This window comes from Heterocephalus glaber, unplaced genomic scaffold (genome assembly GCF_053883595.1).
Source record: "Heterocephalus glaber isolate CG9 unplaced genomic scaffold, H.glaber_assembly_v1.0 deba00001466, whole genome shotgun sequence".
NCBI classification, from domain to species: Eukaryota; Metazoa; Chordata; class Mammalia; order Rodentia; family Bathyergidae; genus Heterocephalus; species Heterocephalus glaber.
Window position 1 is genome coordinate 1,446,131 of NW_028258313.1, and position 23,478 is coordinate 1,469,608.

At 56.5% G+C, this 23,478-nt stretch overlaps 1 protein-coding gene across 4 annotated transcripts; it reads right to left on the reverse strand.

Moving 5' to 3' along the window:
• Positions 1-1,771: 1,771 nt before the first annotated feature.
• On the reverse strand, positions 1,772-21,891 carry LOC101712523 (NACHT, LRR and PYD domains-containing protein 3). Of its 4 annotated transcripts, none has more exons than XM_087181033.1 (10): positions 21,654-21,891; positions 19,785-20,255; positions 17,021-17,119; positions 14,751-16,482; positions 13,176-13,346; positions 12,905-13,075; positions 8,436-8,606; positions 3,657-3,827; positions 2,762-2,932; positions 1,772-2,252 (listed from the first exon to the last, which is right to left on the reverse strand). In XM_087181033.1, the coding sequence occupies exons 2-10, from the start codon at positions 20,059-20,061 to the stop codon at positions 2,153-2,155; spliced, it is 3,063 nt and encodes a 1,020-aa protein (XP_087037159.1). In that variant the 5' UTR covers positions 20,062-20,255; positions 21,654-21,891; the 3' UTR covers positions 1,772-2,152. The 4 variants fall into 4 exon arrangements, with proteins under 4 accessions (XP_087037159.1, XP_021107778.2, XP_087037160.1 ...); XM_021252119.2 differs by having other exon boundaries at positions 21,353-21,891; XM_087181034.1 differs by lacking the exon at positions 21,654-21,891 and adding an exon at positions 20,645-21,324.
• Positions 21,892-23,478: the final 1,587 nt, after the last annotated feature.

Genomic DNA, 23,478 nt, shown 5'->3' on the forward strand with positions numbered 1-23,478 from the left:
CTAATAAAAACAAAAACTTTTTAGTGTTTTTCTGTATTTTTTGTTAATAAATTTTATTTTTTTATCCCATTCCCCCCTCAAGCCCCTTCCCCTCCCTATGTACAAAAGCTTTGTTTCTGTTTTTTCCTTCTATTTAAAAACAAAATATTTTTTTAAAAACCCTAGGGAGTGAGTGCAGACAGAGGACCAGGATCAGACAGTGGGCCACTGGGCAGAAGCTCCGTTCCAGAGCGCAGAGTCTGGAAGACCACAAGGCCCATCTGCCTGAGGTTTGGCGAAGGGCTGAGGGGACCTTCAGGAGGCGAGGCCCAGTGGGACGTCCCCAGGTCATTGGGGTGCACCCAGAAGGTGCTACGGGTGCCCCTGGCTGCCCTCAGCTGCTCCCTGAGCCAGCGCCTGCTTCCAGGTGCAGTGCTGCCCACGCTCCTCCTCCCTCGGAGACCTTGGACAGAGCCTGTGAAGTTCTGTTTGGACTTTCAGCCTCCAAGCCTGTTGGTAACCAGCTTGCCTGCGTGTTCTGCATTGCAAGCCAACAGGTACAGGGGTGGCCCTGAGCCATCAGATCCCTGAGAGGGGTGGACTGTGTCACAGGCAAGGCAGTGCACCCTTTGTGGAGACTGTGCCACTGATTGTTGCTAAACCCTCAGAGTCAGACAGGCGCCGCCCTCCCATCTGCACTGCAGAGGGGAAACGCACTGTCGGACACACTGAAAATCATACCAGTCAGTGGGGGCTGCCTGTGCCCAAGTGTGCGAGGGACACAGCCGATGCCTGTCAGAGCCTCTGAGGCTGCACCGTCTGCTGCAGCTCAGGGTGGGTGCTTCCCAGCCCTCCAGAGCTCCAACCCTGGTAACAAGGTCAATAAAGAACGGAAGCAACACTAAGCGTGGAGCCAGGCAGAGAGGTTTCTGTAAGATGTGCTTCTCACGCTACTGAGACCTGAGAAACAAGGAACCACTGTGGTGTGCAGTGACGGAACAAGTGGAAATCCCTGTCTGCTCAGGGGAGAGAACATTAACTACGTCAGATGGCTCAGTGGACGCCAAGGCACCACGTTCCACACAGGGAGGTGAAGTCAGCTTCAGGATCTCCAGGCGGCACACAAGGGTGGGGAGAGGCAGGGTGACCTGGGGCAGGGGCCGTGGGGACAGCTCTGAGAGCCCCAGGGCCAGGAGGCCGCTGGCCTGGCCGGTGGACTGCACTGTGGGAAGCAGTGCAGCAGAGTGGAGGACAGGAGGGCAGGGGGACGGGGGACGCTGCCTGCTGATGCTGGAGTGGGACCTGGCGCCTCGGGAAGGGAAAGGGTGGGCCAGGCAGGGAATGGGCTCCACAGGGCAGGGACAGCAGGCGTCTTTGGTGCTGTCCCCTGGGGTCATGAAATATGGAACACTCACCACAGACCAGCCTCTCGCTCCTAGCCAGGCAGTCTGTCCACCCCGGGAGCCGGCACCCTCCCTGGGTCCACCCCGTGGGTGCCCTGCCCCTCTCCCGTGTGTCCACCCAACAACACCCTGTCCCCACGGCTCGGCCGGGGCCTCCTGTGACCACCGGGACAGGCTGCAGCAGGAAGACAGCGCTGGTCACAGCTCTGCACGCCAGCCTCCGTCCCGGGCCGCAGAGCGCTGCTGCAGAGGATGGGCTGTAAACTACATTAGGAGTTGAGATCAATGATTTAAAAGATTTCTAGACACATTTTTTTAATGAAGAAAATTTAACTTGATCAATACCAAAAAATGATTTTATATATTTCTGAATTTTCAATGAGCTAAAATAAGTACGAATTGTTTTTATTAGAAAACATAATTGTTATAAAAAATAAATAAGTAGCTGCCACAAAACTGCAGCACAGCATGGAGTCCAGGGTTCTGTGCGACAGTTAAGGGACACAGGGACACAAGGGGCACAGAGTAAGCAGCTGAATAAGGGGAAACCAGAGAGAGAGCGGGGGTAAGGAGGGAAAGGAAGAGCCCATTCCCCGCTGAGCAGGTGCTCTGGGACAGCGTCTCCCCGACTCCCCTTCCTGCCATCGCCCCCAGGTGGGACCAAGACGCATGTCTCCCCTGTGGTGGCAACAGAACCAGAGCCAAATCCTCCTCGATGCACCACCGAGCTGTCACAACGCGGGGTGGCTGGGGCCCGTCCCGCTCCTGCCCTACCACGAAGGCTCAAACACCAGGTCCAGCCCAGGCTGCTCCTCCTGCAGTGTCTCTAATGCACACTTGGTCGCATAGTTGAAATACATTTCATTCAACCTGGAAATGCAGAGAGGACGCTGGGTCATGCTCTTCAGAAAGCCCCCAGTTTTGAGTCTTAAAATCTCACCTCACTTCCCTTGGCCCCACCCTCTGAGCCCAAAGGCTGTCTCATGCCCATGTGGTTTCCAGGGTTGGTTTGTTTTTGAGACAGCCTCACTCTGTTGTCCAGATTGACCTCCAGCGCCTGGGCTCAGCCCCAAACTGCTGGGACTATAGGCATGTGCCGTGGTGCACAGCTCGCTATGTTTTGTTTTGTTTTGTTTTTGTACTGGGGGTTGAACTCGGATCCTTGTGCTTGTGAGGCAGGTGGCAGAACCACTGAGCTAAATACTCGGCCCCCAGCTCACTATGTTTTGAACCAGCTGTTTCTACAGACGCCACTGGAAAGAACCTGCAGCAGGGCTCCCCCACCATCACCAGCTGTGGCAGAGGGACCCAGACATCCAGGCTGGGCGGCTGGTTGACCCCAGCCCAAGTTCCCACCTGCCAGCGAGCCACACACTCACTGCAAGCTCCGAAGGACACAGGCCCCCTGTCTCAGGACCTCACAGAGCATCATGACCCCCAGGTCACCCAGGTCATTGTTGCTGAGGCTCAGCTTCCGCAGGCTCCGGCTGGAGGTCAGCACCGTGGAGAGGTCCCAACAGCTGTGTGAGGTGAGGCTACAGTTGTCCAACCTGCAGAAAACGCACTCTGAGCCAGGCCCACAGGCTCTGAGACGTGAGCCTGTGCACTCACTGCTGTGGGGAAATCAGGGCATTAGTGGGGCATGGTGATGCACGCCTGTAATCGAGCACTTAGGAAGCTCAGGCAGGAGGATCACCATGAATTCGAGGCCAGCCTGGACTACACAGTGAGTTCAAGGCCAGCCTGAACCACATAGAAAGACTCTGCCTCAAAAAAACAAACAAAATAAAAAAGCAAGCAGGCTGGGGATTTAGCTCAGTGGTACCCTCGCCTGCCTCACAAGTGCAAGGTCCTGAGTTCGATCTCTGGTACCAAAAAAAAAAAAAGCAAGAGAAAAAAATCACAGGCTTAGCTAGCTGGATGTAACCTACATGCTAATAGTTATTTTTCTCTCCTCTTCAGAGGCGGAGCTCTTTTGCAAGTCTGCTGCATCACACAGGTCAAATAAGTAACACAAGCTTGTTGGCTGATTGTTCTCAAATGCTGTCTCTCCCCAAATTTCCATAAAATGTAAAGCCATCCATCCCTCCTTGGAGGTGGTGGAAGGAACTCAGCATTCAACTTTTCTGCCACCAAGCAACGCTTCTCCTGGTGCCTGGAGCTGGAAACGACCCTGCCCCAGGACAGAGCCCTTCCAGCATACAGTGTGTCCAGGTGGGGACCTCCCACTCCCCTGCCCTGCCTGTCCCTGTGCCTCGGGAAGCAGGGACTCACTCCAGCATCTGAAGCACGCAGCCAGGGTGCAGGAGCCCCACACAGAGCAGCTTGAGCCCTGTATCCCCGAGCGCGTTGCCCCTCAGGTACAGATGTGTGAGGCTCTTCGTAGTCCTGAGCACCAAGGCCAGTGCAGAGCAGCCTGAGGACGTGAGCCCGGAATTCACCAAGCTGTGAAGAGAACAGAGCAGAGGGCAGGTGTGGTGGTGCCTGCCTGTACTCCAGCAATCAGGAGGCTGAGGCAGGAGAATCACCTTGAGTTCAAGGCCAATCTGGGCTACCTAGTGAGCTCAGGACCAACCTGAGCTATATGCTACATAGCAAAACCCTGTCTGGAAAAAACAAAAATAAAGAACAAGAGCGTTCTTGGCATGAACCCAATGCTGCACAGCTCCAAACACAGGGCCACTCAGCTGAACAGCTGCATTCCTGAACCCAGAGATTGACACAGCATCTTGGACGTGACCTGAGGGGACCGTGACTCGCCCTCTGAGAGATGGGATGGTGGCGGGGTCACCCTGCTGGGATTCACACAGGGGAAGAGCAAGGCACACTAACCCGGTCCCACACTTGCCTCGGGTAGAGACTGTCTGGCCGTGGACCCTGCTCTGTCTTGCGTGGCTCCAGTACAACCTGCAGAGGCAGCCGTGCTGCTACGTCAACCTTCTGCAGCGTGCAAATCTGAGACTTACGGACTCGTGTGTGACTCAAAGACAAAGCACAGGACATGCAGAGAGGGACTTTACCCTCCAGAAACTCAGCACGCCTTGAAATAGGGCAGGCCATGTGGTAGGAGCCAGGGCCAGGCAGGGCCAGCAATGCCACCGCCCTCCCCACCAGCTCCTCTCTGGCTCCTTCTGCCCACCCAGCACTCCCCACAGTTTGAAGCCTGTGGTTTTTCAGGAAGATGTGTAAAGTGGGAGTTTCTGATGTGCTATACACAGGTCTAGCTGAGCGTGTTCTACCACCAAGATCAGAGGGATGTGAAACAGATCACTGGGCTGCTCTGCTCAGATGCAGCTCAGTGGAAGCAGGAACCGGAAACCCCTGAGCCAGGCACACCTCGAGTGACCACATTCCCTCTGCCAGTACGTGTGCAAGTGCTCTGGTGTCTAAGAGTCATGAAAAACAAAAACCCAGAAGGATCCCCTGAGACAGCAGCATGAACATGTGACCATCGGGAAGTTCTTGACTCATTAATTCCACTTTATGCTGCCCATCACTAAAGAAATAATCACACCTGCATAAGGTTCTGTATCCAAACATGCTCTTCACAGGGTCATTCATAACAATACAGAAGGTTCCTCAAAACTTCATTATCTGGTGAATGGCTAAATGAACTGTGGTCATGCATTCTATGGAATATTATGCCCCAATCTACAGGTCTTCATATATCAGTATGGAAATGTACCCATTATCCATGACAAATGAAAAATGCAAATCATAGGAAAGCATTTCTATTATGGTTCTGGTTTGAATTGCTAAATAGAGTGTTACAGGTTAAACTGTACTCTCCCCCCAAAAAGAACTTCCTGTGCTGAAGTCCTGGCCTCCAGCCCTTCAGAAGGTGACCTTAGGTGGATGTAGACTCATGAGCACTCAGTGGCCCAAACCCAGCAGGACCAGGTTCTTTATCAGAGCAAGGACTCGGCACAGTGAGACACAAGCACAGGAGTCCACAAGAACAACGGCAGGCACCAGGGTGGGGCAGCTCCCAGCAAGGCCGCCATAGACCACCAGGCACTGGAAGATGGCCAGGAACAGTCTCCTCCCAGCAGGAACCAGCCTGCCCCAACCTTAATGCCAGATGCCAGGCTCAGAAGTAAGACTATGTGACTGCTCTTTAAGCCACTGTGTTCATGGAACTTTGTTATAGAGCCCTAGCAAACTAATATGTAGAGTACACTAGGGAGGATGGGCAGTTGGGTGGGTGGATGGACGGATGAATACTTGGATGGGTGGTGGATGGGTGGATGCTTGGATGTTTGGATGAATTGGTGAGTGGGTGGACAGATAGGTAGATGGATGGGTGGATGTTTGGATGGATAGATGGGCAGGTAGACAGATGAGTGAGTGGATGGATGGGCTGGTGGGTGGACGGGAGGATGGATGGGTAGGTGCATGTATGGATAGGTGGATGGATGGGTGGGTGGCTTGGTAGATGGGTGGATGGGTGGGTAGATGGGAGGATGGATGGGTAGGTGGATAGGTAGGTGGGTGGATGGATGGATGGGCAGGTGGATGGGTAGATGGGAGGATGGATAGGTCAATGGATAGGTGGGTGGATGGAGAGGGGGTGGGTGGTGCATCTCATACCTATATTCCTTGATGTTTACACTAAGCATGTGTTACTTTTGCAATAAAAAAAACTCATGAGTGGTGTCAGGGTTTGAGACTTGTTTGGGGAACGCCATGTGTGCAGGCCCTTGCTTGGTACATGAGAGAGCTCAGAGTGCACAAAGATTGAGAAGAAAAAGGAACTGGTGGTGAAATCCCAGACCACAGGAAGAGAGGCCAACACAGGACGCATGGAGGAGGAAACTATAAAACTAACAGAAAAACAGCAGCACTCTAAGGCCAAGAGAGGAAAGACATTCAGAGGAGGAGTAAGGGAAGAAAAGGCAGCAGGGGTCAACCAAGATGGGATGTGGGGAGGACTCAGTGGGGAGCAGCCAATCTCTGAGGGTGGCCGAGGCCCACGCCTGGGCCTGTGCCCTCTGCTCCACCTAGAGGGCTGCTCCCAGCTCCTGGCCAAGCCACATGTCACCAGCACCTGCTCCAGTGCCTCTCCTCACTGAAGGCAGTAAAGCAGTGGCCCTTGGTCCTGCCAGTGGTCATCACAGTGCTGATGAGTGTGACATGTCACTGTCTACTGCTCATTCTGTCACTCCTCCCTACAGGAATGTGTGTGAAAACAGGGTCTGGTCCATTGTCCTCCCTTCTGCAATCTACCCCAAGCCCAGGGGCCTGGGACCCAAGGGCCAAGTGTATCTGCTGGACAAACCAGTGTCACAGAAGGCTGAGGTGCTGAGGAGTAGCAGAAGGGGACAGAGGGACACAGGTGCAGTGTGCAGGCCTGGTGGTGTCTGCAGCAGGGCTCAGGGGACAAGCCCAGGACTGACAGAGTGTGGGGCACGCACGGTTAATGCTGCCCTCTGGTTCCTGCTCAGGAAAGTCCCTCCCTCCTGTGACTGTCTTAAATGCTGCTCTGGCTGGCAGAGTAAAAGCCATATGCAACTTGCTCACTGTATTTATAGATAGTATGGGCAGAATCAAGATCCAAAAATGCATAGGTGACAGTAAGACAGGGCATCAGGGTAAGGGACACTCTCAGGGGGCAAGGCACTCCCAATAGGGTGACAACTGCAGCACTACGCAGAACCAACCAGAAAAGCACTATTTTCAATCCTTCATTTGAATCGGATGTACTGGAAGGACCAATCAGAAGACGCTCTTTTCAACTCTTCATTTGCATATGGATACAACCAATCAAAAGACACTGTTCTGATTTTTTTTTTCTTTTGAGACAGGGTCTTGCTATGTAGCCCAGTATGGCTTTGAACTCGCTATGTAACCCAGGCTGGCCTCGAGCCCCCTGAGATCCTCCTGCCTCAGACTCCCGAGCTCTGGGATCAGACGTGTGTGCCACCACACCTGGCTGGTCTTTCATTTACACATGGCAGGAACCCAAACGAGCTTTCTGATGGGACACACGGCTGATGCCAAGTGAGTACCTGAAGTGAGGGCTGTCCTGATACCTTATCTGCATGAGAGGGAGATCAGTACCCCAGGAATTTGGGGTGCAAAACATGCCTTTCCCTTCTCCTCTGCTCTGTGAACCTTTCCCCTGGCCCACTCACCCTGCAAGCGTGCTGCTTTTCCACCTTCAATAAATGCTCGCCCTCGCTGCCTTTCCAGAGCCCAGTTCATCCTTTGTTCAGGACACCCAGGAGCTGGGGAGAATCCTAGGGACACGCCCTGGCTCCTAAGCAAGGGCCCCTGGAGTTTCAGAGTCAACCACGCCCCACACTTGGGTCGGGGCTGTCCTGGGGCAGCTGTCCTGGAGGGGGAGGTTCTGCACTCCCTGAACCCCACGCCTCTCAACCCGAGGCCCTGTGGCCACTTTGTGTCACTTAGGAGTCCACCTGCCACTACCCACGTGGAGCACAGGATCAGATCCCAGACTCCTGCGCGATGCTGCTTGGTGTCTGTGTTCTTACCCCTTAGGGCAGAATCCCAGAGCCAAAAACCTGCTGTGACTGCCCACGGCATGAGGACCCAGGGGCCTCGCCCTGGCAGGCATCGGGCACCATGTGCCAAGCAGCACAGGGAAGGTGGGTCAGGGTCACCGGGCAGGACATAGAGACCCTGTGGAGAGGGGAACTGGGGCCCTGGGCTTGCAGCTGCTCCCGCCACCCTGGGAAGGACCAAAGCGCAGAGCCAGAGAGTCTGCATGGGGCCCAGCACTGTCCTGTGCAGGGGCCACACACAAGGCAGCAGGGGTCCCCGAGCGAGTGCCTGTCACACCGAGTGCCTCACACCGGGCTGCCAGGGGACACGGACAAGCTTGCTGGCTCAGCACAGACGGCCTTTTCAACCTCCGCTGGCCCTGGCAGGTCAACCTACAACCTGCTGTGCTGTGGCCCTGCAGGTCCAGCACCAACCATTTCATATGGATTTGGTGCCTAAGACCACTCAGAAGTCGGCTGCTGCCCTCTGCCGAGACTCGTCTCCAACCCGCCCAGGCCGCCTTCCGGCCGCGAGGCCCGCGACACTCACCCGAGCTTCTGCAGGCGACACTCTGCCCAGCTGGCCCTGTCACACAGAGCTCTGACCCCCACGTCACCCAGGGCGTTCTCCCCGACATAGAGTCTGGTCAGTGAGCCGCTGGCGCTGAGGGCTGCAGCGAGGTCCTCACAGCACGCAGTCGTGAGGCAGCAGCTCACCAGCCTTGTGGGCACAGGAGAGTCAGGCACTGTCTCCCACCACTCGCTCCCCAGGGCAGGGAGACCCCCGAGACCACCCACCCCGAACCCGCCACTGCCGGCCGCCCCCGGCCCCAAGGAAGCTTCCCGACTCCTTGGCTGTAATAACAAGCAAGCGCCTCCAAGGCTGCCCAGCACTGTAGCATCTCCCAGCTTCCTGAACTTATCTTTATCACAGTAAGTAGACGACACCTGTCCCCCCAAGAACTGCACAGTCAGGTGGGGCCCTGCAGAGGGGCTGGATCCAGGGTGTGTGGTTACTACATCAGTCCACTGATGGGCTTGGCCTAGTTCAGGGTGTGGACAATGGAAGGCCCACCCCGGGTGTGAGTGCTCCCCACCCTATGGATGCGCAGCCTGGAGAGACCATGAGTGTCAGAAAGAGGGCTGCTCCTGGGGCTGCTCCCTACTGTGCTGCTTTGCTGCCTTCTGCCTTCCATGGACTGTTTCTCCTTTGCCAGGACCCTCTGCCACAGCACCCTGCCTTGGAATCGGCTATCAACTGAAACCTCTACTAACTGTGAGCCAAAATAAACTTTTCCTCCTTTAACTCTGGATGTCAGGTATTTTGTCTCAGCAATGAGAAAAGTAATTAAGACATGGAGTTTCATGAAAATAAGTGACATTTTCAATTTTTTCTTCTTACAGTCAAAAAGACACCTTGCCATGAATTCCCCTCAGAATACTCCTGCTTGCTTCCAACACACTTATCCCATTGTCTTGCCACTTTCTGAGCAATTCTAGAAGTCCACTTTTATGAGTGACTTTAGAGGTGTGATCAAAAATACAGAGTGCTGGGTGGGGGATTTAGCTCAGTGGTTCCCCCGCCTGCCTCGCAAGCGCAAGGTCCTGAGTTCAACCCCTGTCCTGTGAAAACAAAACAAAATAAAAAACCAGAGTGCTGCTGCCAGGCACCATCCAGCGGAAAGGCAGCTTATAAAAACATGCTGCTGTGTCCTCATCCCCCTTCTTCACCATGGCAACCAGGGACTTCTGGTTCCTCCCCAAAGTCCAACTGACCACGGAAGGTCAACACTTTGCATTCGTTCAGGACATCGAGACAACCAGGACTGCACAACTAAAGATGCTCAAGGAAAAAGGACTCCAGAGCTGCAGCAGAAAGTGGCAAGGATGATGGGGTGAGTGTGTTAAAGCAGGGGGAGGACTGGGGGGTATGAATGTGCCTTTTACTATAATAACTTTTAATTCAAACATTCACCATCGTTTTTGATTATGCCGATGATAAAATTTGCCATTTCAGGTGTGTGGGAGATTCTGGTCAGAGCTCAGAAGACCAGAAAGCTTATAAAGACCAGGCTGGGAAGGTTTCTGCTAGAAAGAAGGACTGTACTGGCTGTTGGACTCCAGATGATGTGTGTTATAGCTTGGCAGGAAGTTTGTCTGCATTTTGTTCCTGTCCAGAGACTTCTGAGACTGAGATTAAGGGTAGTGAACTAATTAATCTTGAAGAAGAAATTTCAAGGCAGTTGAATATCAAGGCAGTGGCATGGCTACTATTGGGGGCTTTTGGCCAGATCTGTGTGGAGAATCAAGAGCAAAGAGACCAGCAGAATGATTTAAAACATTTTGAGTTGGGCCAGAATGGGAGCTCCAGTAAAGCTGTGAACTGCAAAGATAGAGCAGAGCAGATCTTGATTACTGAGAAGGAACAAGAGAATAGAAAAGGTGGTTTTAGAGAATCACAAGAAGCAGTAGGACTCTACACTATGCAGCCTCAGATTTACAAAGGTGAAGGAATTTGCTTTGAGAAATAAGCCCCAGAAAACCAGGTTCCAAAATGGCGACAGCCACACCATGTTCCAGAACTGCAGTAGCCTAGAGAATTTGTTCCTTGGGATTGGGTTCAGAGTGCTCAGCAATCCAGGCACTTGACCCCTACAGCCAAGAGAGAGGCAAGACCGGCTACTCCTACTCCAGCTGGCAGCAGACCTTGGCATCATCCACGTGGTGCTGCTTTTAGGTGCATACAGAATGCAAGAGTGGTAGGGTCAGGAAGGCTCCCACCCAGGTTTCAGAAGAGGCCTGGGAGGCCGGGCAGGGTGCCCCTGAGAGGGCCGTGTGTCAAGCTGTGCGTGTGAAGCCAGAGGTGCACTGGAGACCCCAGAAGTTTGGAGAAGCCAGGGGCATGGATCACCTGAGGAAAGCTTCAAGGAGGAAGCAGAGCCAGCCCAAGAGAGAAGCCATGGGAGCTACAACTACCAGAAATGCCACAGGGGTGGAGCCACCCAAGCCCTTTGGAGTTCACAATTTGCCACAGATTGCTGAGGATGCTGAAAATGGAATTGTGGGATTTAATGTTTGCCCTACTGGATTTTGGGCTTACTTTGGTCCCTTTCCATTGCATCCTCCTGTTTGTACCTTTTGGAATGGTAATGTGTATCTTGTGCCATTGAATGCTGGAAGAGTTTGACTTTCCTTTCATTTGTACAGAGGCTTGCAGCTAAGAGTTTGCCTTAAATCTCAGAGGAGACCTGGGACTTGGACTTTTCAGCAGTGCTGAAACTGTTAGGACGTTGACAACTTTTAGAGATGGACTAAATAAATGCCTTTCGTGTATAGGAATGTACAAGAGTCTTTGGGCGGCCGGGGTGGAATGCTAGGGTTTGGGTCTAGATGTCCCCGCAAAGCCTCAGGTGGTCATAGGATTGACTGAGAGTATGTGAAGCTGCAAGTGATTCATGATGCAGTGCTAGGCTCAAGGGCACTAGGATTAGGGTGTGAGTGCTATGTGCCCTAAGTAGTCTGAATAAGATAAAAGGGGCAGAGAGAACCAGTAATTCCCTCTTGTTACCTTTGCTACCTCGTGTGTACCATGTTGTTTCTGTTCTGCCATGCCTGTTTTTCATCCCTGCCTTGAAGTTGGGTGATTATGGACTGAAACCTCTGAGAACTGTAAGCCAAATAAACCCCTTCTCCTTGAGGAAAAAAAAAAAAAAAAAGAATTTAAGGGTTAGGGATGTAGCTCAGCAGCAGAGCACCTGCCTGACAACCACAAGGCACTGAGTTAGATTCCTGGTACCAAAAAAAAAGAATTTATTAGGCTGGGTAGAGTGGTGTATGCCTGTAGTCCCAGCTACCCTGGCACTTTGAGACCATCCTGGGCAACACAGTGAGACCCTATTGTTTTGTTTTTAAAAAGGAATTTATGGGGCCAAGGATTTAGCTCATTGGTTCTGCCGCCTGCTTTGCAAGCACAAGGACCCGAGTTTGATCCCCAATACCAAAAAACAAAAGTTTAAAAAAGGAATTTATAAAGAATTAAAAGAATCATACCACAGCAATATATGTGCACCCATGTTTATAGCGGCACAGTTTGTAATAGCTAAAGCCTGTATTCCAGCACCCCAAGTGCCCATCAACTGGAAACTGGATAAAGAAGATGTGGTTTTTCGTAAAAGGGAGTACTACTCAGCCATAAAGAATGAGAAACTGGAGACATTTATAGCTAAATGGATGCATATTGAGGCCACACTCTTAAGTGAAATGAATAGGACACACACGTGTGTAAATACCAAATAGTTTCTCTACTGTGAGAAACTGAAAGTGCAAAAAAGGATGAAAATGAATAACTGATAATTTGAAATAGGAAAAATTCCAAAGGGGTAGGGGTGGCGGGAGGGGAAGGGGAAAGGAAAGAAGGGAAAGGAAAAATTATGAGGAAAGGAAAAAAATGGAAACTAAATCTACGTAAATAGGGAAGGGTGGAGGGGTGAAGGGCGCACAGGTAATGGCAAAAAAAATAAGAACCAAGATCCATCAGGTACAGGTACCAGCACCCAGTGACAAATGTAAACGTACTGTATAACCTAAAAGGTACGAATAAAAGAATTTTTTTTTAATGTGCCATTTCAACCTCTTGGAGTGCACATTTCCCTGGCCTTGAGATACTCACAGTGTTGTCCAGCTTCCGAACCATTTTAATCTTAGGGGAAGGAGAGCGGGGCTTCCTCTCAGCCCTAGCAGGCGGGGTCTCCGTCCCCCACACTCCCCTCCAGAGGGGTCGGCCGGCTGCCCTGGGGGCGGGGCCCCCGAGGGGGCGCAGGCGCACACCCGCCCCTCACCCACTCCTGCGGAAGGCGCGCGCGGCTTCCTCTGCGCTCTGGGTCCCATTACCTGTGCGCCCGCTGGATCAGGGTGGCCCCGGGAGACTGCTTGGGAAACCCCACCGCCCCGCCAGCCGCGCCGCCTCCCGTCCCCTCCACAGCACCGCGCGCCCCGCTCGTGCCCGAGGCCGCGACCCACCAGAGCTTGGCGAGGCGGCAGAGCGGGTGCGCCAGGCCCCGGCACAGCAGGCTGGCCCCGAGGTCGCCCAGGGCGTTGTCGCTCAGGTCCAGCTCCACCAGCTTCCGGCTGCTGCTCAGGACAGAGGCGAGGTCGGAGCAGCACTGGCGCGAGAGGCCGCAGCGCCCCAACCTGCGGGCAGAGCAGCGCTGGGGACGCGGACTGCGCCCCGGCCCCGGCCCCGGCCCGACGCCCCGCCCGCCTCAGCCCCGCGCGCTCGCACGGCGCTCACCACAGCCTCCGGACGCCGCAGCCCGGGTCCCGCAGCACCTCGCACAGCGCGCTCAGGCCCGGGTCCCCCAGCACGTTATCACTGAGGTCCAGCTCCGAGAGGCTCGGCGTGGCGCTCAGAGCCGAGAAGAGGCCCCGGCAGACTCCTGGGCTTGGGTAGCAGCTCGGCGAGCTGGAGGGGCAGAAGGGCAGAGTCGGGACAGGCCGTGCTGAGGCACGGAGCGGACCCACAGGAAGGCCGCCAGGGAGAAGAGACGGCTCGCTTCTGGCCCAGTCCCGGATCCCAGAGCTGGGAGGCTGACGCAGGAGGGTCCAGGGTTCGAGCCCAGCCTGGGCAACTCAGGGAGACCCTGTCTCTACAACGGCTGGGGACTAGCGCCCCGTGCAGGTCCTGAGTTCAATCCCCAGTATTGAAAGAAAGAGAAATGGGAGGGAGGAAGTGGCCACGAATCCAAAGACAGTCACGGAGAAATGAGCAGGCTGAGGGCGGAGGCCGGACAGCGCCTCGGGCAGACCCGAGGGTCCCCTCCTGGACGCCCCTAGCCCGTGGTCAGCTGTCCTGCCGCAGCCGGCCATGGGCTGAGCAAGCGCAGGGGTGAGCCCAGCGGGTCGGGATCTCCCCGCTCTCCCAGGGCTGGGCGGCAGCCTTGTCCTCCCGCTGCCCAGAGGTCTGGGTGTGCTCTGGCCCCGGTGCTGTGCCTCCAACCCCACTGTCCTCCCTGCGGGTCCCCCTCCCTCCTCTCTCCGCGCGCTCCCCCCAGGGGTAGAGGTGGGCTGGGGGAGGCCTGGGCGGGGTCGCTGAATAGAAGGGCTGGGCCAGAAGACGCAGCCCAAGGCGACGCCTGTCCCCAGAAGTGGAAGTGTGACAGCCAGTGCGGTGCTGGGTGTGCGACTACGGTGTCCTGTCTCGGGACAGAGTTAGAAATATCAGGCAGCCAGATCAGCCTGGGCCTCGGAGAAGTCAGTGCAGGAGACACCTGGGCTGGAGGCGCATTCGCTGAAGGCCAGACTCTCAGGCCAAGAAGGTGGACTACACCCACCGAACTATCACAGCACTGACGGATCTTCCACTCGCACCGCACGCTCACCGGCACCCTCACCTGCCCACGCCCTCCCATGCCCTCCACCTCCACCCTGGCACCATGCATCAGTCTCTCCTGAGAAGGGGGCCCTCCGCCTTGCACCCTGTAGCCTCCATCACTGTGATAAACCAGCCTTGTCCTCTAGAAGACCCTGCCTCTGTGTTCCATTAGAGCAGCCCACGCTGGAGCAGGATGCTGACCTGGGCCTCCCAGCAGACTTCGAGTCCCACAGGTAACCCTACCCCACTGGGCCTCGCTGACCTGGCTTCCCATGCACATCTTCCTGCGTGGGCTTTTTCCCTCCCATTTATCTGCGGGACACAAAAGCTTGATCTCTCCAATGAAGGAACTGGGAGAAACAAGCAGTAGGGCCATTATCACAGGGTGTGGTGACCCTGCTTGGAAGACGGTTGAAGATTGGGCAGAGGATGTAACACCCACAAAAGCAGCCAGAAAGCAGCGGACAGGGCCTCCCTGCCTGGAGCCACCCTCACCTGTGAGCTCCGTTGGCCGGAGGGCCCGTGCCTTCCTCCCCCTCCTCCTCCTCCTCCTCCTCCTCCTCCTCAGGTGAGTTGTGCAGAAAGCCCAGGGAAAGGCTCTGCACGCTGGGACAGTTCCTGATGCAGAAGGACGACACCACGTGGTCCATGCGGGTGGTGAGGCTGACCTCGATCTTGGGGAAGTGGCCCATGGCCCTGCGCACAAAGCCCTCCTCCTGCATCTCAAAGAGGCAGTAGAAGAGCTCCAGCTGGCTGGGCTGCGCCTGCAGCTTCTTGGCCCTGGCCTTGGCCTCGATCCACCTCAGCAGCTCCGCCCTGATCTGCTGGGACATCTTGCAGCTCAGGTTCTTCTCCAAATAGGAGGCCCTCTCCTGGTTGACGAGGCCGAAGAGGAAACGGACCACAAAAATCAGGTAGCCCTTTTCGAACCTGCCATAGTTTTCCAGGAGGACAGCCACATCCCGGCTGGGAAGCTCCATGCAGCTCCCCGCTGGGCCCGCCCCCTCCTCCTCTCCCAGCACGTAGTACATGGCGGCGAAGAACTCCTGGAAGGTCATGTGGATGAAGCTGTAGAGCTTCTCACAGTCCACCTCCTTCTGGAACAGGCTCATCCTCAGGAAGGCGGACACATCCCCCTCCCAGAGGCCATGGCTCCTGAGGTCGCTCTCTTCGAACAGGACCTTCTGGTTCCAGATGCCATCGGCAGCCAGGGAGCAGAGCCCGCGGAGGGGTGCAGAGTGCTGGTGCTCATGGCCAGCACCCCGAGCCTGCAGCAGGCAGGACAGGAAGGAGACGTACACGGCCGTGGTGGTCTTGGAGGTCTGGGCCAGGCTCTCGCCGCTGTCCATGCGCTGCTTGAGCCCAGTGCACACAATCCAGCAGACCAGGGGGATGAAGCACATGGCGAACAGCACCTCGTTCTCCTGGATCAGCGAGAAGGCCGCTTGGGCCTGCACCTCGCTCGAGAAGTACTTGAAGAAGTACTCCTTCCGCCGGGCCTCGGAGAAGCCCAGGACCTCCACGTGGCGTGGCCGCTCCAGCAGGTGCTGCAGCTTCTCGAGCGCGGCCGGCCGTGTGGTGATGAGCAGCGAGGCCTGGGGCAGCAGCCTCTTCCGGATGAGGCTGCCCAGCAGCACGTCCCCGCGCGCGGCCACCTGCCAGTCCGTGCACAGCGCCCCGGTGTGCTCGTCAAAGGCACCCTGCAGCTCGTCGAAGCCATCCATGAGGAACAGGACCCTGGAGGACTTACGCACGATCCTGCCCACTGGGGGGCCAGCGTCCGGGCAGCAGCTGGCAATCAGCTCCCCCAGGCTCCGGGGGGTGGCGAGACTCACCTCCCTGCAGTGGATGTAGAACAGGTAGTCGAACTTGTCCTGGAAGAGCTTCCCCGACGCCCACTCCAGCATGATCTTCCGTGCCAGGATGGTTTTCCCGATCCCGGCTGCACCTTGCACCACCACAGTGTGCACCGGCTCCAGGGACTCATCCTCAGGGTCGGCGTCAAACAGGGACTCCAGCCTCAGGGGGCCCGGGGGGGCGTCCCGCAGCCGGCTCCCCCCCATGGCCAGCAGCTCTCGCTCTCGCTCCTGCCGGCTGGGGTGCTCCCGGACCAGCTGCAAGCGTGTGTAGCGCTTGTTGAGGTTCACACTCTCCCCTAGACGTGCGTTCCGGTCCTCGATGCAGTGGAACTTGCTCCTCACGTGCCGTCTGTACGTCCTGCTAAAATCTGCAGCCACACAGAGAGTCACGCCCAGCTGGGCAGGAACAGGGCTGGCTCTCTGCAGGCATCGGGAGGGAAGATCCAGGAGCACTAGGCACACGTGTGTGGCCCACAGCCAGAGACTACGCCTCCCATGTGCGTGCACACTGCCAATGGGTCCGGGTGTCAGACAAGCAAATTTGTATCAAAGCGGCCTGCTCTCCTTTAAACACGGCAGCAGAACAGTGCCAGAGGCGGTGGCAATCGGGACAGAGGGACAGAAGGGGCCTCTTCTGTCCACTGCCTGTTTGTGGAGGGCCCCATCTTCCTTGAGCAGAGGCCAATGCTGCAAGCGCAGCCCCAGGGGGAGCCCTCCCTTAGCCACCCCCTCCTGCCCTCAGCACCTGCCCTCACTCTGGGCCTCCCCGCCCAGGACCCACCTCTCTGCTGGCCGGGCCTTGCACCCCAGATGGGAAGCAGGTGGGAGACCCAGCTGCAGCTGCTCTGCCCCCACACCTGCCCAGCGGGCCCCAGACTGGAAGTCCAAGTGCCACCAACAGCTCACCTTTCTTCTTTTTGCAGATGGAGATTCTGGAAAGGAAGCCCAGGAGGCCCATCCACTCTTCTTCAATGCTGTCCTCCCGGCACTCCACTGTGGGGTTATCTGAACACAGAAAGAAAAACCGGCTCAGAAACCTGAATTCTTATCACAGAGGACACAGGTCAAAGGCACCAGGCCTGGAAAACTCCCAGGGGAACATGGCTCCCAGGGCAGGTGACAGCAGCATGGGCAGAGGCCCCCGGCGTGTCCTGCACTCTATGGAGTGGGGACAGCACACACGTGCGTGCACGCACACACATCCAGCGGCAAAACCCCTTCCCAGTTCCAAAGTCAATCAGCAGGGAGCATCTTCATCATCAGCTGTCTGTGGCCAGCCCCAGACCCTAATCCTGAGACCTCCCCAAGATCTCCGGACCCTCGAGAAGGCCAGGCCCAGTAAGGCCACCCTTCCCTGCCTCAGAGCCCACGTCTGTGCTCTCCAACCAAGATTTCTAGGCCTCCCCAGCCAACAGGCCAAGAGTCCTATTGCTGGGGAGGACCTGGCTCAGCCTGCGTGAGGCCTGGGTCCCACCCAAGCTCTGTGGAAACTATAATCAAAAGCATGAGGATCCCAGTCCATTTTATCTCTGATTTATGGTTCCTAATCCTGGCCGACTTTAGATTCATTCAGGAAGCTTTACAGGGCAGAACACTGACCTCCAGCCCTGGAGATTCTTCTACAACCAAATGAAGTGTAGCTCAGGACCACCGTACATTCAAAGCCCCCCGTGACCCCAACACGACCCACAGATGAGAAAATGGACCTACATCAGCAGATGCCAGAGGCCCAGAGGGCTTGGCCCTGGGGAACACAGAACAGCAGCCAGCCCCGGGAACCCGTCAGGCTGCTCCAGGTGTGCAGGGACCGGAGCAGCGGAAATGACTCAGGGACTCTGCTCCCCAGAAACCCCAAAGCAAATCCTAACAAAAACCCAAACAAAGCCCCAACAAACGTGATCTGAAGTCTCGCCCCAGCCCAGGACAAAATGTGAAACCTTGTTCTAATCTTTCCACTCAAGCCCAGCGAGGCACCAACATGGCACTGGGGCTAAGGCATCCTCTGGCTTCACCCGCTGTGTCACTGACCTGAAGGGGCCCTGGGCAGACAGCCCTGTCAGGTTCACTGAACAACTTGAGTGCAGGGACATGGTGAGAAACGCTCAGGGGCTTGAGGTGGTACACTGCTTGGTGACAGGAGGCCGTGTGCGCTGTCAGCACCGCCTGCTTGGGCATGTGTGCTCCTGAGGTCCCTGCTGCCCACCCCCTCCCCACATCGCCTCCTGCCCATCGCGCCCTGCATCCCCTGCCCTGCCACACAGCTCCTTGTCTGCAACCTGAGTCGATTCCTCCTTCCCACCCTCTCTGGCTCACCATCACCATGCTGTTTCTCCAGGCAGCTCTGTGCCTTCCTGGTGTGGAAGGAAGACCCTCACCACAATGTGCACTCTGAGTTTAAGGATCGCCCCTGCCCTGTTTCCGTTCCCACAGTGGTGGCCATCAGGCGTTACCCATGACCTGGATAATCCTCTAGGGTCAGGGACTCCTTCTAAGCCGTGGAAAAGAGTGACTCTGGGTGGGGGACCAGACAAGCAAGCCTGGGCAACTCAGGGGTGAGAAGTAGAGAGCTGGAGGAGCCCAGCACCACACCAGGGATGGGACAGATCCGCAGCCCTTGGTCCCTGGTCACCTTGGAGTTGGGCTTTGTAAGGAGGTGTGAAAAGCAAACTGCTTCCCTCCATCTTCTCATAGCGCAACCATGAGAGGAAGCAAAAGAAAAAGCAAGATGCTACAAGAAATGATTTGTAAAGCATACTAATTTCTGAGCATGAAAAGACACAATTAACAATGAAGAGAGGTGCACAGCATGGAAGAAAGTCATACATCCGATGAGGAATTAACATCCAAAATGCATAAAGAACACTACAAGTCAACAACCGCAAAAACTAATTAGGAAGTGGAAAGGGGTTCAGTAGATCTTTCTCCAAAGAAGCTGGCAAGTGATCAGGAAGCCCACAAAATGATTTCCACTGCACCGATCATCAGGAAATGCAGAGCAGAGCTAGTGAGCTACCACCCCTACTTATTAGGATGATTGCTCTGAAAAAGCAGAAAGCACCAGCTGCTCATGAGGATGTGAAGAAGTCTCTTGTGCACTGTGAGCGGGAACAGAAAACTGTGCAGCTGCTATAAAAAGATCACCTGGCAGTTCCTCACAATGTTTAGATTGAGGATTGCAACTCCACACCCAGTCATAAAGTCCAAAGAGCCCGAGTCAGGGTGTGCACAGGACATTTGCACGCCGAGGCTTACATCATCACTATTCACAGCAGCAGGGGGTCGCACAAGTGTCTGCCCACGTGTGGACACAAGCTGCACGTGGCATTCGCACGTGCACAGGGAAAGGCACTCAGACTCCCACAGGAGGAGACACCGACGGCCCCGTGTGTGCAGGAGCCTGGGGGGCAGCCGCCTGACACAAGCTGGCCACACAGAGCTTCTGGTGCCCTCCAAGAGGAAGCCAAGCAGCAGCGAGCACAGGGAGCAGAAGCCAGACCTCTGGCTCCCGGCCAGGGAGAGCAGGTCACAGGGCTCTGGCAGGACCATTACGGGGTTTCCATTGTGCAAGATGCAGAGAGCTCTGGAGACGGGTTGTGCAATGTGTGGATCCGCTTCCCCTGCATGCCCGCTCGCACACTAGGAGCCGTGTCTGGCCTGCCCATCCACTCACCCCACTGCGGCTGCTCCCGCTTCGCCTTCTCATGCAGGTCTCTCCTATTGATGGCTGCAAAGATCCACACGGCCATGGTCCACGCTTGCTCCTCCCCATTGAAGTCGATCATGGCAGTGGCCAGGTCCATGTGGTCCGCCCGCTCCGTCTGGCCCCTGGGGAGTGGGGTGCAGCCACTCTGCGGGGGGTAGTCCTCCAGGTACATCTTGAACTTCTTAAAGTCCGAGCAGTCGAGGTCCTCCAGGTAGCCGGCCAGCCTGCAGCGGGTGCTGGCCATGTTCCTCGGCAGCAACAGGCAGGGCCGGGGCTCAGTGCCACGCTGGGGTCCCAGGCATCCGGGTAAGGAGCGACTTTCCCAGTCTCCGCTCAGCCGGGCGAGGGGCAGCGGACTTGGATCCAGCAGTCAGGGGCCAAGGCAGGAGGATGGCGAGTTTGAGGCCAGCCTGGGCAACTTAGCAATTTAGCAAGACCCTGTCCGATAAAAATAATATAAAAGGGCTGGAGATGTGGCTTAGTGCAAAGGCCCTGGCTTCAAGCCCAGTATCACAAAAACTTCTGCACTCAGGGAGAACTGAGTTATCAAAGTCAGCAAATTCTACACATGGAGAAACATCACAGGGCGCCCTATAAACATGCACAATTCCAAGTCACAGCTTAAAACAGGGTCTCCCTAGGTGGTTCCAGCTGGCCTCGAACTCAGAGCGAGCCCCTGCTTCAGCCTCCAAGTGCTGGGATTACAGCCAGGTGCCGCCACACCCGGTGAAGTTAAAAAATTTTAAACTCAGAAAACTCAAAGGAAAACGTATCAGTCAAGCATCATGAGCCACCATTCCGTTCTGAAAAGCGAGCCGAGTGCTTACCAGGAAGTGAGCCCTGCCCGGAGTGTCCCGAGCCCCGGAGGAAGAGCAGCCCTGAGGAGAGAGCAAGCAGCACAGCCATGCACAGCGGCTCTGTGCCCATCGGAGCGGACCGCACTGCGCCTGCCGCCGACCCCCAAACCTTCGTGGTCCTGTGGGGACCGAGAGGCGGAAGAGCCGCCTTTGGCCCTCCCAGCCCACACTGTCCTGACTGGAGAGGACGGCGCCTCAGAGAGGCCAGAGAGGAGCACTGTGGACAGGCGGACAGCGCTGACGAGGCCTGGTCCCCGGGACACAGAGCTCTGAGCGCACGTGGCCTGCCACTCCCGCGAGGCCCGCAGTCCCCGGCCGCTCACTGGCACCAGTGCTCTTCAGGGCCAGCAGCACTCTGGGCAGAGCCTGAGCCTCAGCCAGACGGAGTCCCAGCCCACAGCTTGTGCAGCGCGGAAGGAGCAGGGCCAGGATGTAGGCCCGAGGTCTGGACCTCGGTTGGGGTCTGACAGAAATAAGCCAGCTGTCCCTGTGATCCCAGCACTCTGGAGGCTGAGACAGGAAGATCGCAAGTTTGAGCCCAGCCTGGGCAGCTTAGTGACTTAGAGAAACCCTATCTCAAAATACAAAATAAAAAGTGGTTCCATCCCCAGTACCACAAAAATGAAAAAGAAAGAAAGAAAGAAAGAAAGAAAGAAAGACGGCCAAAGGCGAACACACCCCAGTGTCACGGGCTCTGTCTGTGGCCGTGCCCCTCCTAGCCTGGATGGAGGAGCTGGCCAGCTCTGTCGGAGTCGCTTCCTCCTTGATCCTTTCTGCTGGACTTGGCAGCAGGGTCGCCTCAGCCCAGGGACACCAGCAGAGGCGCGAAGGAAGGGCTGGGGGTGGCGACACCTCCTGCGAGGCTTCAGGCTGGGCCCTCCAGCCGCTCAGGCTGGGCGTCGCCAGCCCCTCAGGAGCCCAGCCCTCTGCTCGGCTCGGGGGTCCAGGCGGTGCCCTGACCCTCCCTGGCCGTCCTCACCCTGACGCCCGGTCTCTTCCAAGGCTCCACCCTCCGGGCACCCCACTGCTTCCTCCAGGGACCCGAGCTGTCAGCAGCAGCGTCACCTCCCGTCACACAGCCCTCCTGACACCGAAGGGGACAGGGACTGCGGGAGCGGAGGAGCCCAGGAGCGGGACAGGCTCCCGGCCGGCCTGGCCACCCCGTCGGTCTTCCCGTGCACCCTGCCGCAAGAGCAGGACTCACCCCGACACCAGGCTGAGGGTGGCGGGCAGGAAATGACACCAATTTATATTGGCCCCAGCCTGCAGCGCAGGGAGGATGTGGCTCAGCGTGGGCCCAGGGCTTGCATCACAGGCAGGGCTGAGCCAGCACGGCCCAGCTGGGTTTTCCAGGCTGTGCCAACCATGCCCTCAGGGCTGGGCCTGTGTCAGCCGAGCAGCCCTGCTGAGCCCTGGGTGGGGAACAGGCCTGGGGCTGTTGCAGGTCCCTGTGACACCACAGCCATCCTGGGGTCCCTGCTGCTGACCAGGGAAGGGAGGGGCAGCAGATGGGGCTGGCTGGAGGGCCCCTGGGTGTGACCAGGCCCACCCGCCCCAGGGAGGTGCAGCCAGCCACAGTTTCCCGCCCAGGCCAAGACTCCCTCCTGACATGCAGATCCTCCATCCCTAGTCCACCTGGAGACCTGGTGTCCGCCAGGCAGGCCCCAGACCAGAAGCATCCTGCCGACCCTAAGGGCCAGATGGATGCACGGATGGACACGAGGCCACTCCCTCCTCTGGGGCACTGCGGACCCGGCCTCACTGCATCCTCAGGGATGCTGACGTCCACAAAGGTGGGCTACAAGTGCCAGCGTCCCTGAGCCTGTGTGTCCCTCTCTGCAACCTGTGAGCGCGGATGGCACCCGCCCCAGAGGGTCGACAGAAGGCCTTGGGGACATGGCTGAGGCTAGGTTTCACCTCAGATGTCCCCGAGGCTCCTGAGGAAGGTGACTGCAGTGGGCACTGCTCACCAGCAGGCTCATCACAACTGTGCGGGGGCCGAGGCTAGCTGGAGGAGGTCACTGGGCAGCCCTGGAAGGGGCCTCCTGGCTCCTGCCTTCCCTCTGCTCCCTGCTGCCAAGACTTGAGCAGCTTCTTCCCCCCAGGCCCTTCCTTCCATCCCCTCCTGCCTTGGAGCCAGCAGACCACAGACTGAAACAGGAACCAAAATAAACTTCTCCTCCTTTAGGTTTTGAGTTGTGTCCCAGTGGGGGAAAATGGCTCCAACACCTTGCATGAAAAGCTGGGCCTGGCAGCCAGGACTTGGCCTCTGTCACAGAATTTCATCCAGAAGGCTCTCAGGAACAGGGCACCTGCTCCTGGCAACATCAGGGCATGACTGTAGATCGAGAGCCCACAAAGAGGCTGTGAAGGTCACCTGGGACCGGGGAAGGAGAGCAAGGACTCAGATCTGAGGTAGGAGAGCAAGCCAGGAAGATGGGCTGAGGAAGAGAGGAGCCACTGGCACGACCAGGCAATAGGGACAGGGGGCAAGCTAGAAGAAGTTTCATTTATGGGGGGTGTGGGGGACAGGGACTCACTACGTAGTCCACACTGCCCTTGAGCTCAGTATATAACCCAGGCTGGCCTTGAACTCAAAATCCTCCTGCCTCTGCCTCCAGAGTACAGGATTACAGGCCTGTGCCACTGCACCCAGCTCAAATTTTATGCTCACTGAAAATTCATTCCTTTATAAAAACAGATACCCAGAGCCAAGGATCATAGCAGAACGCCCAGAAATAAACCCAAGCACAAGTGGTCAGCTAACTCTCAACAAGGCCACCAAGAAGATACCATGCTGTGAG